Genomic DNA, 17104 nt, shown 5'->3' on the forward strand with positions numbered 1-17104 from the left:
ACCCAGTGCTCATGGTGGATAAAGATACAGTATAATTCTGTTTCTCAGGCACGACTCCAGGATTTTTTCTAAGGGGGGGGGGGGGGGGGGCTTGGGGAAGCCTAGCCCAATATGTGGGTGTGTTAAGAAAATAACCGCTTTTCATGACTTCAGTTACTTTATAATGAAGTCTCCCGCCCCCAAATAAAATCAGATATGGCACACAGCACATTCAAAATAAATTTAGTTTTCAAATGAATTTGGCAGAATATAAAAACATATATATAGCTATAATACTACACTACAAGTGACCACAAGGCAATGATAAAAACTTTCACATGCAAAGGTTTAGGCATGAGGAGTGATTGGTTAGGTTTAGACATAGTGATGATTGGTTGGGTTTAGGCATGATGAGTGATAATTGGTTGGGTTTAGGCATGAGGAGTGATGATTGGTTAGGTTAATATCAGGGTAAGAAAAAGTCCACAATGGAAAAAGCCGTGCTTATCTCTATCACATCTATATCCCATAGAGATAAATCTCTATGCAATCTAAATCCCATAGAGATAAACAGTGTCTATCTCTATCACTTTTATATCTCATAGAGATATATCTCTATCACATCTATATCCCATAGACATAAACACTGTTTATTTATGCAGTGTGATGATTGGTTGGGTTTAGGCATGAGGAGTGATGATTGGTTGGGTTTAGGCATGAGGAGTGATGATTGGTTAGGTTAATATCAGGGTAAGAAAAAGTCCACAATGGAAATAAGTCTTTTGATTGATTGACTTTATTCATGGATATAGAGACAATAAAAGATCCAAGGGATAGCATGTAAAAGTGTAAACACTTATTTCCAACATGGTCCCTGATGTTTTATTGTTTTCATCCTCAATTTTCTTAAATGTATGTATTCCTGCTGGGCAGTTGTATAGTATCTTTTTTATCAAATAAATTCAATCAATCAATCAAGAATGACTGGTTATTAACTTTAAACATTTGTTTATTTAAAAATAAAAAAGACACTAAAATGTTTGAGGGGGCTTAACCGGGGTTTGGCAGATTTGTGAGGGGGCAGTGGGTGTTGCACGTCTCTGCTGTTTCTCAATCATGTTCCAAGTTGACCGGTGTCATATGCTCCATTACAACCTTAATAAGCAGGTAATAAGAAAATAAATCATTTTACACCAGTAGCCTCACTTCAGTGCTGGCCAAAAAAGAGCCATCATTTTAAGTTTTATTTAAAAAGACTTAAATCTCCAATAGTGCTTACATGCTTTTAGAAACAGAAGAAAGCAGAATCTCTTGGTATGAACAGAAACTAAAACAACGATTGAACATTGTAATCACAGCAACTCAGTAACACCCTTCTCCTCTGCTGCCCTCCCTTCCTTCACCCTCCCAGAAGACTCTGCGCTAGCATGGTAACTAAGAGTTCTTAGCTACGTGGTGAGAGAGAAACTCTCAAAGTTCATCTTTGTTCTGTGACAGCGTCGTGGCGTGTTCTTCCAAGAACTTGCTGAACCCTTCCAGTGTTCTGTCGCCGCCCTCGAATTTGATGGGGGCCTGCTTGCTGTTGCTGGGGGCGAGGTATATCGTGGGGAAGCCCTCCAATTTGTAGTTCTCGTTGGGCACGTCATTGGCCGTGGCATCCATTTTGGCAATCACCAGGTTCTTCTCCCCCTTGTACTTCTTGCCCAGAGCCACGTAGTCAGGCTCCAGCTTCTTACAGTGGCCGCACCACGGGGCGTAGAACTCGATGAGGACGTCCTTCTTGTTATCCATGACGATCTCATCGAAGGTCTTGCCCACCACCACCTTCACTGCTCCTTTGTTACTCTTTGGCACTGGCTGGGACTTGATGATGGGCTTCAGCTTGCCTGTGGATTGGGACACATGCACAAAATACATTCTGAGAAATTGTGATTTTAGATTCAGTGTGAATGGTGAGCAAAGTGCACCCTTCAGGTTTCCTACACATTTTGCACGCCAATTTTTTCCAGACAACTAGTTTTTATTTTGTTGACTAGATTGGTCAGTGTTCAGTATTATGTATGGTGACAGTGGCCGGGCAATATGTCAACTAGGTCATATCGCTGCATAGCTGAAGATTATTGTTCATACCAGACATCACTGTGTATATAATGGTGTATGAAGATTGAACGAGCCTTTATCCTCACCCCCCGCCCCCCAACCTTTGTAAAATGTAAGACCTGGAGTCTGGACATGAACACATTTGTTTTTCAGACCCAAATATTGTTGAAATGGTGCAACTCTACTGAAGAGAAGTAATTTGTCATGTGAGAAACTACACTTGCAACATCACAACTCAAATAAGACCTGCGCTTGGTGCTGCATTGACATCATGTCACCCTTCAAAATGTACAACTTTGTAAGGACACAAACTATATGACGCACCTTTCTTGAAGGCCATAACAAAGTCTCTCAACACGTCAGAGTCTAACTCCTCGGGCTCCATGGCAAATCTCTTGCCTCCCTCTGCCAAGATGGCCACATTGACCTCCTCTCCACTCTCACTGAGGCCCAGGCCCTTCAGCTCGTCAGAGTAGTCCTCCTCGTCAGCGATGGCAAAGGTGTACTCTGGGAAATCCATGGCCACCTCTAGCACCTTGGACCTCCAGAATTGAGTGGCTATGAATAGGAGAAACAAAGAGTAAGGAGATGTGTTACAAAGATGTACTTAATAACAGGTGTTGGTGATTATTTGAAAATCACATTATTGTAGTTGGTGGTGGGAGTAAATGTTGGTGTGTTGAACATATTTTCAACCATCAGAGAAACTCACCAATCCTGTAGTCAAAACTGAAGTCGATGCCATAATACACGACCACCAGTGGCCTTTTGGTGTAGCGCTTCAGGCCATTGCTCTGCTTCCTATGACCCACCAGAGGAACCACATGCTTTTGAAAGAACTCCTGCACCTCTGACACTGGCGTGGAGTCCTACATGAGGAAGAAATCAATGCAAGTTATGTATCTGAAACTAAAGAGACTCTTTTTGCTGTTGTCAGGAAAGAACCTTATCGCTTCATTTTGCATTTTAACCAAACTGAAAGCCCATTCAGAGTTTCATAACCCACCAAATCTGTTCAAAACTCCACGTGATTTTTTTTTATATGCACTGAAAGCCACAGACGAAAGAGAGGGAGAATAGCTGACATTTTTTTTAAGTCAACTTTCTGCAGAGATGTTTTCATTTGGCAGCAACATTTTTCTGCTAGTGACAGTAATTACAAGGCTCTGGCCTCATCACCCAGCCTCTGTGTTTCACCGTGCAGCTGGAAAGTGACAGCGAGTGACGGGAAGAAAAGATAAAAATGAGGGAAATACCTTCACAGTGAGCGTATGTGACTCTGGCTCGTACTTGGAGCGGAACTTTTCGGGCTGAACCATGACGATCTGCCCGGGGGAGGCCTTGAGCAGTTTGGCCACATCCGAGTTGAAGGCGTGGCGGAAAGTGAAGTCTTCCCTCAGTGTATTACCTGACAGACGGACACGTACAGTCGATTGGCTCAAAGATGACCTTTTTGCTACGTTGCTTTAGACCAGGGGTTCCCAACCTTTTTTGGCTTATGACCCTATTTTGACGTCGCAAAAATCTAGGGACCCGCGACATTCAAATTCCGGCACACCATTGATAATGTCATCAGTGACATCGTCAGTGATGTCACATACTATGCATCTTTTTCTCCGCAGAATTCTGACTCAATTAATTAGTAATGTCACATAATGCAACACCTGCAATTACCACTCATCGCCATAGGTGTCACCCAAGAGAACAAAGCTGAAATCTTAGAGATGATCACTTTAAACTCAGAACTAAAATTTAAAAAAAAATCTCAAGTGACCCTAATCATCTTCAGTAGTATTAAATTGGGTCTGGTGTGTAAAAAAAAAGAAAAAGAAAAATCAGGCGACCCTATTTGAATTCCAGGTGACCCTACTTAGCTATGGTTGGGAACCACTGCTTTAGACACACCAATTGTAGTGTTGTGTACTTACAGGCCTCAATGTAGATCTCAAAGGCTGCATCCTGCTCACTGGAGAACAGCCCCACGATGACAGCATCATCACTGTCCTTGATGAGCTCTTGCACCTGTTTCACTGTCTGCAACTTCTTAGAGGGAGGACCTGCCTGCTCACCCATGTACTCAACAATGCCTAGAGACACACACACACACACACACACACGTGTAGGTCAGCGACAGTCTTTGAATCAGAAAAGGGGACTTGAAATGTGCAGTCTCTCTCTCTCTCTCTCACTCACACACACACACAGGTAGGGCTGCACAATGAATCGAATCACAATCAAAATTGCAATGGCGAAGTGACTCAAGTGAGTGCAATATCCAAATCGCAAGAGCCTGCAATTATTATTTGATCAAGGTCAAATGTGTCACAACAACATACCATTAACCATCATCAATTGTTAATTAACACTTCACTAATCTTTATATTAAATGAAGCATTGTGGTGCGACAGAGATGCCAGCAGCCTACAAAATCCTATTATCCAGATGTAAGGGAACATGCTTGTTTGGTACAGATCCCAGTAAAAATCACATCACATTTTTATTTTTTTCAGTGAAAATGAAATGCAAAAATGACCATTCCCACTAAAATTGCATCTCAATATCTGTCAGTTTTTTTTTTTGCATATCATGCAGCCCTACTATGCACACACACATAACCGCCTTAGCATGCAGTGAAAAACAGAAATGTGAGTGGCAAGGTTGGACGTGAACCCTTAGAGGTGGCATCACATGTATACATTGAGCCTATTCCATCAGTAACACTGGGATCGCTCCTACATGATACATGACCTACCATGCTGCTCTCTGGGTCCATTGTATTCAAAGATCTTGCCCTTCCTGAACATCTTGAGGGAGGGATAGCCGGTCACCTCGAAGCGTGTGGCGAGCTCTGTCTCAATGGTGGCGTCCACCTTGGCCAGAGGAATGGGAGGGGTGCGCTCGCTCAGCTCCTTGGCTGCCTTCTCATATTCTGGGGCCAAGCTCTTACAGTGTCCGCACCTGAAGGTCCAATTAAAACAAGCCATTGATTAGGGAAGCTTCAATATTCTTAAGAGTTGCAATAGAGAGTCAAAACTCACTTTTAAGCCAACAAAACCAGTATTGATAGTGAAATAACTTAAGATTAACCAATTTCCACTTTCCAGCTACAGCTGATGGCAAAACATTGCTTTGAGCTGCTACTTGTACTGATAGTATTTCATGCCATTTCCAGTGATGACTGACCATGGAGCGTAGAACTCCACCAGGATGATGTCGGCGTTGTTAACAGTCTCATCAAAGTTGTCCTTGGTCAGCACCAGCGTGGCCTCAGGCGGCGGCTTCCAATCTGGCTGAGCCACCTCCAGCACCCGGGCCACAATAGCTGCAACAAACAGGCATTTACCACATTATCCACAATGGCTTTGATAGCTATTCTTTTTGGAAAGAGGACAGGTACACATCCCATTTTGTTCTGCATCTCTCCTACCCTCCACTGCCCTGGCTCCATTGTATTCCACAATTTCCCCCTTCTTCAGGATCTTGATGGTGGGATAGCCCGAAATGTCGAACTTGCTCGCCACCTCAGTGGCCTTGGTGGCATCCACCTTGGCCACAGGTATAGGCGGGTCATTCTCCTTGAGAGTCTGAGCGATTTTCTCATACTCTCCGGCAAACTGTTTGCAGTGGCCACACCTGAGAAGCAAAGAATCCAGAAAGATCCACAAATTATGAAGTTGACAAGGACGTGGGAAAAGAGTCATAACTTTAAAATATGTTTGTAAATATGGTGGGACTTAAAATCCTAAAAGCTATATCATTTTAAGATGTGACAGATCCTCATCAGGTTGCATTTTTCAACAAGCCACAATGTCAAGTTAAGCAGGTTTAGCTCGTCATGATCATGGTAGATTCCTCTAGCTGAGGATGTAAAAACTTACCATGGAGCATAAAACTCAATCAGCACTGTGTCCTTGCCCTCCATGAAAGTATCATAGCTCTCGTCTGTGAGAACCAGCACTCCATTCTCTTCCTTCACCGTCCCATCATCTTCATCCTCCTCCTCTTCACCATCACTATCACTATCTTCATCGTCAGTCGTCTCCTCCTCCTTCTCCTCTGCAACATCTTACACAAGGAACGAAAGAAATAAAGATATAAGCCATTTTAACGTTTCTCCAATCAAAATGCTACTTGCTACTAAGAGGCTTTTCCGTTTGCCTTCACTACCAACAGGATGCATGTTAGTGAGCAAGACTGTAACGTTACCCGACTTATTTTCAATGAGCTCTTTGCCACACCTAAGAGATGCAAAGAGTTATTTTAAAATAAGTCAGGTAACGTTACTATGGGTCTTGCTCACCAACATGCATCCTGTTAGCTAGTAGTGAAGGCAAACCCGGATAATATGATAGAGATAATACTTTATGACAGGCCTGCTGCCAAGTGTTAACACGGTCTGCACCATTTGTGTCATAGACTGTGATTTGTGTAACTCACTTGACCATGACAACCATGTTAACGTTTACTAGCTCGTTCTATTAGCTAGCATGCTAACAACAGGACTAGCAGAGTATTTAGCGAACACAGCTAACGTTAGTTTGAACTACCATTGCGTCAGTGGTCGCAATGTTTATCACAGTTCCTCGCTCATACAGTAACTCCATAAGCTTGCAAAAGAGGCGACACTCACCATCTTCACATCTGACGACAGTTGCAAAATGTGCAACGCCAAGCAGCACAATCAGCAGCAGTGCAACCTTCCTCATTGTCAAGAGATGATGCGGTCAGTCTCATGCGATGTAGCCGGCTAGCTAATAACGCTAATGGCTGTCATGTAAATACTGATTAGCAGCTGTGTAGTCAGTTGAGTGGGGTCAATACTGATGTGTGGTGATAAGTGTCTTCACTCTTTAGTTTCATACAAACTAAACACTACTGAAAGCACGCACGTACCTCCTCCGCCTGGAACTTGTATGACTTGCCACGTTCTGATTGGTCCTCATCAGCAGCCGTCCTCCAATGGTATTTCGCCACTCAATTCCTCAATAGTGTACGTTGGAAACTGCCATTGGCTAGTTGGGCTCATTGTTTGCTTCTTGGAGACTTTTCAAGGGACCTGTCACCTCAGTCTGACAGTAGCCTACTACGTGTGTGTGAGCTAGTGGCGAAGCAGTGATTCTCAACTTTTTTCACATCACGGACCCTTAATTTAGTATAGATTTTAGGGCCATCAAATGAGGTCCCATTTGATTTGATTTTGTCCAGGTCCCCCCATCTGAAAATATTTTTTGCTTTAAATGTTTTATTACAGAAAGTGACATTCTGTCATTATGTTAGTTATGGATGGCATTATAGTTCAAATAAAATATTCGCCTTTTTTGCTGGGGACCCCCTGGAACCCCCACATTGAGAACCACACCACCACACCATTAACAAACTTGTGTCCTGTCAAAGTTTCCTAGTGCAAGACATTGAAGCCCTACTAGGTTCAAAAACGATTCCAAAGTAGTTGCACACACACAGTAATATATCTAAAAATAGACCCCAAAAGATGCTAGTTGTATCAATCATCAGTACTGTTATGTGGGCCTGGTAACATTGATATGAAAATAACACCACCTCTGTCCCTACCCTCTAACTTTTGAATCCTCTCCTTACTGCTTGCTCTGATGCGGTCAGTCATGCAATTTCAGTGCACACTCTGAAAAGTCTTTATTGAAACACTGTTCGTTCAGCTAATGATAGCTTACATGATGGCTTGAGTGAAAACTGAAAAAAGTCCACACATCTGTGATCGGTTATGACACAAAACAATATACCGTAGTTAGTTACACAGCCCCTTTACCTCTCACAGTCATGTCCTATAAGTGTCACGGTGTAGCAACGGTAATAACAAATATTTATAGAGCAAAGTAACCGAGGGCAATATTTAGAAAAAAATCCTTTCAGGCTCTTTGAGGTTCCACCTCAGTCTGCCTGCGGTGTGCAATCTGTTTGCATTTTAAGATAATCCCACTGGCTCTGATGTGCAAGACAAAATCAGTCAAACACAGAAAATTCAAGTAAAATGTGACCCAACAAATAGTTATTTGACAAAAGTGGATGCCTATAGCAAGAGATGGTGGACCCACTTATAAAATACTAGTAATCTCGCTATGTGCTGTCGATTCCTATGGTGGAGACTCTGGAGATGATGCATCATGGTTGCAGTTATGGAAATCGCCCGGTCTGCGGGATCCCAAAATCGTGACAGAAAGACAGACACCACCCACCCACCTAGGCACCATCATGCAACTTTGCGCCATTATGACATCACTGATGACATCACAATTGCTCAATCACTGATGACATCACTTCCATCACAAATTGTGACTGACACCAAGCCCACAGACAGACAGCACTTAGCCAATTTCAACTAAAGATGATTGAGATGATACATGGTAGGAATCCTCACAACCTAGACTTTTAAGATCCTCTCGCTAATCACTTGCACTGTCCCAGCACTGTCAGACTGGCTCCAGCTGTGGCTCTCCGGATGGATCACTGTTTCCCCATCTCTCCACTCCAAGGCTTCTCATGGACCAGAACCTCCACCACTACCTCTGTACATGTGTACCTGGCGGCCTGACTGCCTAAGTTAGAGTCTGTCCCACCCTTACTGAGACCCCTGTAATCCTTTTTACTTAACCAACAACAGCTGTCAGTGGTCGTAGTCCACTGGCTGGTTTGATTCTGCAGAACATCACTCTGGAGCGATGCAGGCGCTGACCGCTTACTGGGCCGGTGATCTGGTGTCCAAACTGACCCCAGGAGGGAAAGGCAGCTTTGTCCCCTTGATGAAGGCTGGAGCTGTCTGTCTGTTGGAGGAGCTTTAGATGTTGCTGTATTTCCTTCATATCTTGCTTCAGCTTGCAGAGGAATACTGATGGTGTCTAAGGAGAGACTACTGTCTTTGCTCTGGCCTTGTTGCTGTAGGAATTGCACTGTCTCCAATTCAAGCTGAGACCTGGTGGTGCTGGAATAAATTGCCATGTAAAGATTTTGTAGCAGTAAAAAGTGAAATTCATATAATTTTTTTAAATGTAAGGATTTTTCTCTATAGGCTCAATAAATGCTGGTCTAACTTTATTACCTGAACAGGTGAGATGCAGGTGAGTGTTCTTCATGGCTTGGCAGACAGAGATCACTGATGTCTGTGTGGTAATTTGCTATCGTCTCTTCTGTCATGTGTGTCTTTACAAAGCACTGTAAACAGAAACAGTGTTCAAACAGCAATATAAGCTGCTTGTGTGCTATAGACCCTTCTCATGGGGGCCATTTTGTGTCGAAAAGGCAGGCTAAACACAGGTGCAAGCAAAACACTAATGAGGGTTTCCTACTTCCATGATTGGAATTTGGAAACCCTCATTAATGTTTTGCTTGCACCTGTGTTTATTCGGCCTTTTCGACACAAAATGCCCCCCGTGAAAAGGGTCTATTGTGCTTTATGCATGTGTCTGAATCTTTTTCTGGATGTCTGTGTCTCACCCCAGGCCTGCTCACCTGTGTGTCCACACTGCAGGGCTTCTGTGTGGGGCAGGTGGAGGGACTGTCCTCTCTGTAGCGATGGGCCTCGGGTGGCAGAGTGTGGTGCAAGCTGCCGGAGAGTGCGTTGAGCCTGAACAAGAGCTCATCCACCAGGCTTTCAAACTCCTCGAGGTAGTAGTTCTAAAAATACAAGGAAAAACAAATGGCTTGAGATCGTCTTGTCCATGGTCTCATCTGTTTACTGTAATTATACCAAGATATCACAATTTATTTGACAATATGTTGATTTAAAAAAATTCTATACATATATATCTCACTATATAAGGAGGAGGGCTCAACTGCGCATGCTCAGAACAGCGCGCAATATTTCTAGTTATTATTCGTATTCAAAGTAGTTTGTTCGCTGTTTAAGTAGGCATTTTCTCACCTTCCTCCCACTGTGGTTCTCTGTCCATCTTGGTCTACGCTGGCCAGTGAACGCAGAAACCCTGCGTCTGATGTAGGTGGCTGTCTCTGTCAGAGTGAAGACATCTCTCCTACAGTGAGCTCTTTTGGCAACTCTGACCAACGAAGACACCACACACATCACCTGGGAGGAAGAGAGATGGCTGTTAGAACATCATAGATAGCTGGATCTCTACTCATTAGTCCATGTACGAATGTATAGCAGGCACTTCTACAAAGAATGACAACCAAGGGACATATTTAAGGGCATAGCTCATTCATCCATCCACTCAACACCCCAATTCATTCAAGCATCATTATGCAGAAATCATCCATTCTCTCATATATTCATTCACTCACAATCTGGCTGTCTAGAATGGTTTTAAACTCACGTCTGACACCGTTGAGTGAGTAAAGCATTGATGGCAGATATGTTCAAATGAGAATGTAACTGCTTTTGTACCTAGTTTTAAGTTTTTACATGATGATATTGTTTTCTTCAGTTTTTTCTTTTGCTATGAGTGTTTAAATAAATGCTACAACCGATTACATTTCCTTTTTACAAAAAAGAAGAAGAATCAGAAATGTTCATACCACTGCTGTCCACACCACAGAGAAGATGAGAGAGAGAGGGTAGACAATATCTGAGAAGCTGCTAGGAGCCCCGCGTCCCGAGAGGAAGAGGCCCCTGGCGGCCCTGAGGCCCCGGCTGTGAGACAGCAGGGTCTGAAGGGAGCTGAACGCATGGGACCTTTGTATGAACAGCAGGTTCCCCACACAGGACAGCGCCACCAACAGGAGAATTCCTGACACCTGTAACACCAGGAGGGCCGGATTATTAGCACTTCTGACATTTTGATAAGAAATAGCTCTGTAAACAGTATTTAATATGGCTGCAGCAGATTTGAGAACATGTTTTTTGAATGGGTTAAAAAAAATCGCATCAGTATCACGTGTGTGGGACACTCATATCTCAAAACTAATCTTGAGCAAAGACAGACCCTTACCATGTACGCACATAACCTCTCCATAATCTTGTTTATAATATAATATAATATAATATAATATAATATAATATAATATAATATAATATAATTGTGACTATTTAATATCATTTAACACATTCTTTTCTCTCAAATTGATTGTAGATTGATTTGGAATGAAGGCCTTTCATAATGTCAATGACAAAGGAGTATTATCATTCTCACTGTGTGGTACTGTGTGTTTATACAGTACCATTGGCCAGAAGAGGCTGGAGAGTGACTGTGTGAAGACTGTAACAGATGTAGCCATGGTCCTGTTCACCTTCAACACAGACACACACCTCACAGAGAGGAGGAAGAGCATCACGCCACGCAGTGTACGGATATGCTGCAGACACAAAGGACATGGCCATCATCATCATCATCAGTCATTGTCATCATCCTCAGCATCAATGCCTAAAAAATCTCTAAAAGCAACTCAAGTGTTGATAAATGGATGCAGACAGACATACAGTTTTCCTCATTATAATAGCATAGTAGGATATAATAGGATAGTGTGTCTTCTTAAAAAGTAGTGTATGGCATGTTAAATGCAAAAGTTGTTTTGGTAATGTTATATCAATAAATTACTCAGACCTGGCCTATTCAAGCCATTATAAACTAAACATGAAGCAGGACATACACTGAACTGTTACTCAAGAGTAAATATTAGTTTTCCTTTCTCTCTCTACCTCCCTCTCATCTCTTGTTCTCTCACTCTCGTCTTCCCTCCCTCCCTCCCTCCCTCCCTCCCTCTCTCTCACTTGTTCCCAGACAGCCAGGAGGCTGACATCGACGTGTCCTCCTCTGTAGTCGTGTCTCTGCAGCAGGTCCACAACCTCCAGGGTAATAATGGAGTGACAGATGTAATAAACACAGTACACGATGATTACTGTCAGCAGACTGACCTGCAGAGAGAGAGAGAGAGAGGGGGGGTTATACTGCATGTACAGTATAAAAAAAACACGATTTCAGACGGACAAGCCCGTCTTTTATTGTCACACGATCACACATCAACACATGAATGGCCACAAGCACACGGTGAAATTTGTCCTCTGCATTTGACCCATCCTGGCTTGTCCTTTCCTCCGGGGGGCAGGCCAGGAGCAGTGGTCGCTTTCTCGTACAGCGCCCGGGGACCAACTTCGGGTGTTGTCGTCACTGGTCGGATGACGATGACGATCTGATCTTCTGCATGTTTTTAGTGGGGGGGGTTATATACGGAGGAACCCCCTGGGGGAGCACGGGGAGAACATGCAAACTCCACACAGACAGAAAGGCCCTTACGACGAGATACCCCTCCTGGGCAGTGGGCACTGAAGATATGGGGGGAACACAACCACAGCGCCCACAGTGTCCCAGGCGAGAATCGAACTCAGGACCTTCTGACTGTGAGGCGACAGCTCTACCACTGAGCCCTGTATGTATACTGTATATATATATATATATATATATATATATATATATATATATATATATATATATATATATATATATATATATATATATATATATATATATATATATATATATATTTATATTTATATATATATATAAAACCAGTAACATTTCATTGACCACCATGCCCTTCAGATACTTTTCCCCTGTGACTTATTTGACTGGTTTGTTTGTTAAAGACCAGTTTGCCCTTTCAGCTAGGTCACTGCGATCTTGTTTGTGTGCATTTGTGCCTCTGTGTGTATGTGTGTGTTTGTGTACACGTGTACACACTACTAGACTAATGATACTGTAACTTTTTCACCTCCAGCCAGTTGCAGGGTGTCCTCCAATATCCCATCAGCCCTTGCTGCCCGACAGAGTGCGCTTGGCGACAGAGTTGCAGCAGAGACAAGAGGAGGAAGAGGAGCTGAAGGGGAGGACGAGGAAACATGGTGAACCTTCAAGCCTCTCGACCAATCAAGAAAACATCCTGAAGTTTTACTCCAATTACCAAATGTGTGACTTTCTTGTCCTAATAGGAATTCATACCTCTGGCTATTTCCATTACTGAGATACTGAGATAGTGGCTATTTTGTAGGGATTCATAGGAGTCAACGCTATCTAACAAAAAGCTAACTGACAAAAAGCTGGCCCAAAATCTCATTAGCCATGTCATATGTCAGCAAAATATACAGTCTTATCATTTAAATCAAGTCCTTGTGCGCACTTATTTGGATTATAGTCATACTTATTAAAAAGAAAATAGCAGGGATATTGAACTTATGGAAGGCAGATGTCCTCCTACTCATACTAGCACCTAATTCAGGGGTGGGCAACTATTTTTCATGGGGGGCCACATGAGAAACCCAGATTGTTGCCGGGGGCCGAACAAATATTGTCATGCCATAACCCATGGATGGGCAACTTTGATGATAGAGAGGGCCACAAAAAAATGTCCTCGCTACCAGTTTTTGCTGAGGGCTGAACATTTTGGGCATTTGAAGGCAGGTTTAAAGGAATAACTAATTTTAAATTAACAGTTGTGATATCATTATTCAGTCTTAGCCACCAATATTTGATCCTTTTCTCACTCACTCCTATGTCACCACCTGCTCTCCCTGCAGGGCTTGAAATTAACTTTTTTCACCATCTGCCAATATGGCTGCTAGATTTTAAAGTTACCAGCCAATTAGAATTTCCACTAGCCGAAATGTTTTTCTTGAAATAAACCAGAATATGAGTGGGTTAATTTAAGCATAAGTATCAGTAAGTGGCTCAATTTCTACTTCAATGTAGAACAGTCATTTCTTACACATGAGATTACTTTTAGCCTTTTAGTCATAAATATTATTGAAAGATATTCCATATTCCAGAGTGAAATGCTATAACAGAAGAGTATTGGCCAGAATGACATGAACATTTGGACACTTATTCAGCGGGTATCTTGCATGTTGCGTTCAGGTGCACTGTAAAAAAAAAAAAAAAAAAAAAATGTTTTTGCAATTCCATCGCGGGCCACACAGGGGGCGCCCGCGGGCCGCAGGGCTGTATGTTGCCCATGTGACCTAATTCATAAGCTGATTATAGTTTAATTTTTTTTACCTGGCAGATCATAATGCCATAGCCCCATACAGACGGAGTGTGATAGATCCTAACTGATTGGACTTTGGCAGAGGTCAGTAAGACACCGGTGGGGCTCTGCTCAGTGAGCAAGGTCACACTGCTGAACAAACTGGGTGCAGGGCTGTACAAGGTGATCTGGACCTTCAGGGCCACCGTTCGTCTGCCCAGCCAGTCACCTGAAATCAAGAACTTTAGTTTGGACGCAGCCTCGGACCTGGAGAGGGTAGAGGAGATCTGGTTAATGATGATGTTCGCGTTGGTCAGGAACAAAGAACAGGTTTCACAGATGGGGATTAAAGTTAATCTCACAGGAAATTATTTCAATAGAGATCTCCATTTGGAAAATATTTTTCTTATATGACCAAGGCTCAATCCATATGCACAAAACCACCTTGAAGCTGACAAAAAAACACACACAGATACAAACACTTAAATAGAGTGTAAAATGAGTGTGTGTGTGTGTGTGTGTGTGTGTGTGTGTGTGTGTGTGTGTGTGTGTGTGTGTGTGTGTGTGTGTGTGTGCGCGTGCGTGCGTGCGTGCGTGCGTGCGTGCGTGCGTGCGTGCGTGTGTGTGTGGATCTGACCTCGTGAGGCCGAGGCCAGCCGTAGAGCTTGGTCCTGAGTAGCAGCCCAGACGACCACACATCTGTTGAGTCGCCGCCGTGGGAAAGATGAGAGCGGAGCTCGGATAAAATAAATCTCTGCTCCTAAACCAGAAGAGGGGAGGACAGTCTGTGACCCGGCCAGCCGTCCCACCAGAGACCTGGGCAGAAATGAACTCAACACCCTGCAACGCCTGGAGAGAAACACACCAAAGTCAATAGTCGCCTACAAACACACAGTCGGAGGATACAGTCCATCAAGTCAAAGGCAAATGCAAAAGATTATTTGTAGTAGCTGTGATACTGTGGTAGCATAAGGAAACTTAGTTGAGTATCTCCAGTATCACTATCAAGTATCGACTGCATCAGGGCAGAGCTTTCAATTCCGTCAATCCAAAATGTAAATAGTCACTGCAATTGATCATAACTAAATAGATATGGATATTACAGTATTTTCATCCCAAAAGTTCAATATTTGAAGATGTATTTATTCTTTTAGATAGGACACTGTAGGTTGACAGGAAAGGAGAGAGAGAGGATGACATGCGGCAAATGGCACAGGTCAGATTCGAACCCGGGGCGGCCACAGGAAGGACTAAGCCTTTGTTTATTCCTTCTTGAATTGTGTGTATTGAAAATTAATTGTACCCAACCCTGGAGTGAGTGGCATTGGTTCAGTTGTGGCCCTGGCCAATATTGGTGAAATGGCACCCACTGCTGGAGGATATGACTGCATATAAAGCAGCTGTTCTATGAGGAGTATTATATTTCCAGAACTAGGAAGGAAACTGGCGAAATATAATGCATAACAGGTGACTGATTATTTGCTTGAAATTGTAATTGTAATTGGTAAAAATATATCACTCAAGATGGTTGATCCAGTGTTTCACTTTTGGATTATTTTACGATCACAAACCACAATCATTCTTGGTTCAGTAATAATAATAATAATAATAATAATAATAATAATAATAATAATAATAATAATAATAATAATAATAATAATAATAACTCAGTAGTAATCCTTATATTATAAAAGGGAGCATGTGTGCATTCTCTGTTCTCTCGCTCTGTTTAAATTTTTGTTTGTTTGTTTGTTTGTTTGAGAGAGAGAGAGAGAGAGAGAGAGAGAGAGAGAGAGAGAGAGAGAGAGACAGACACATTGTGCACGCGAGATGCCTAGTACTAATTATAATGTCCAGTGTTTGTAATCAAATGAGTCAGTAAAGGTTAAGTAGTCTAATCCTACATAATGAAACTGCATGTAACCTGGTTATGAACATAATACTAGTATAATGTCAGTTGGGCTACCTGACACTGAGATGAGTTGGAAACCTCACTCTTCCAGAGGATTGGCTCTCCAATCAGAATGTGTGTTTCTTGGATGGCACCAACCTGAGGAGCAGTGAAGAATGTTTCAAACATCATGCCTAGTCCTAGGCAAAGACAAATGTTCTTTTAATGTGTGGAAACGAATCAATGTATCACAAACTAGCTAAGAGCTAACTACAAGTCCATTGACCATTTCTTTTATTACTTTTATTATACTTTTTACATAAGTGAAGTGATTCCTACCAAACTGAAACTCAGTTAAAGTTATCTTGTCATTTGGACCGTGGATGAATCCTTTCCAGAGAAGCTTAGAAATTGAGAAAGTGTGGAAAGTCCCTGGAGAGCTTGTCTCCGCTCACCTTGGTTGGAGCAGAAGACTTCTTGTACAGTATGTTCAGCAGACTGGTCTGAGTCCACTTCCACCAATCATCATGGGTTTGGATGGACAGAAATAGATTATGTTGGTCCCTAAGTAAAGATAAAATAAGATTATGGAGTGTGTGTGTGTGTGTGTGTGTGTGTGTGTGTGTGTGTGTGTGTGTGTGTGTGTGTGTGTGTGTGTGTGTGTGTGTGTGTGTGTGTGTTTGTCTTTGTGTGTGTGTGTGTGTGTGTGTGTGTGTGTGTGTGTGTGTGAGAGAGAGAGAGAGAGAGCATGTTCATGTGTTACCTTGTGAACTGTATTCTGATAGCTTTGTTGAGGCGGTAATGGTCACTGAAGGAGCCGTCGTAGGTTAGACACAGTAACAAAACCAGCATGGATACATTGAGAAACAACTCCCTGGATGAGAGAGTGTGAGAAAGAATGTCTCATTTCGACGTGCACACACAGACGCACACGCACGCTTGCACACACACACACACACACACACACACACACACACACACACACACACACACACACACACACACACACACACAGGCAAACACACACCTGAGTGTTTTATGGATGAGAGTTTCTTTTCTTTTCTTCTCCCGAGTTTTCTTCAGCTCTGCTGGAGTGGGCGGGCGCACAAGACGCAGGTACCGGGCTCGCTGACGGGTTACAAGCAGCTGTCAATCAAAAATAATTGGCTTAATGGTCTTAAGGAATAGAAT

The 17104-nt window shown here is 42.8% G+C and overlaps 2 protein-coding genes across 2 annotated transcripts in view; both read right to left on the reverse strand.

Annotated features, from left to right (window-relative positions):
* Positions 1–813: 813 nt before the first annotated feature.
* Positions 814–6967, reverse strand: pdia4 (protein disulfide isomerase family A, member 4). Its single transcript, XM_083654622.1, has 10 exons — positions 6710–6967; positions 5958–6144; positions 5507–5712; positions 5263–5401; positions 4832–5037; positions 4008–4166; positions 3336–3487; positions 2792–2948; positions 2404–2637; positions 814–1865 (listed from the first exon to the last, which is right to left on the reverse strand). Exons 1-10 carry the CDS (start codon positions 6783–6785, stop codon positions 1450–1452), a joined length of 1932 nt encoding a protein of 643 aa, XP_083510748.1. The 5' UTR covers positions 6786–6967; the 3' UTR covers positions 814–1449.
* Positions 6968–8559: 1592 nt separating this feature from the next.
* pkd1l1 (polycystin 1 like 1, transient receptor potential channel interacting) overlaps positions 8560–17104 on the reverse strand; it is a gene marked incomplete at both ends in the record, with an annotated part of 49581 nt that continues 41036 nt past the window's right edge. Inside the window, 11 exons of the mRNA XM_083663037.1 lie at positions 8560–8766; positions 9562–9726; positions 9974–10135; positions 10585–10803; positions 11227–11295; positions 11777–11920; positions 12775–12879; positions 14055–14289; positions 14660–14782; positions 16677–16787; positions 16941–17059. Of these exons, the coding sequence (XP_083519163.1) occupies positions 8560–8766; positions 9562–9726; positions 9974–10135; positions 10585–10803; positions 11227–11295; positions 11777–11920; positions 12775–12879; positions 14055–14289; positions 14660–14782; positions 16677–16787; positions 16941–17059 (1659 nt within the window). The remainder of the gene's footprint in view (positions 8767–9561; positions 9727–9973; positions 10136–10584; positions 10804–11226; positions 11296–11776; positions 11921–12774; positions 12880–14054; positions 14290–14659; positions 14783–16676; positions 16788–16940; positions 17060–17104) is intronic.

The sequence above is a fragment of the Poromitra crassiceps genome (genome assembly GCF_964638095.1).
Source record: "Poromitra crassiceps genome assembly, chromosome: 2".
NCBI classification, from domain to species: Eukaryota; Metazoa; Chordata; class Actinopteri; order Beryciformes; family Melamphaidae; genus Poromitra; species Poromitra crassiceps.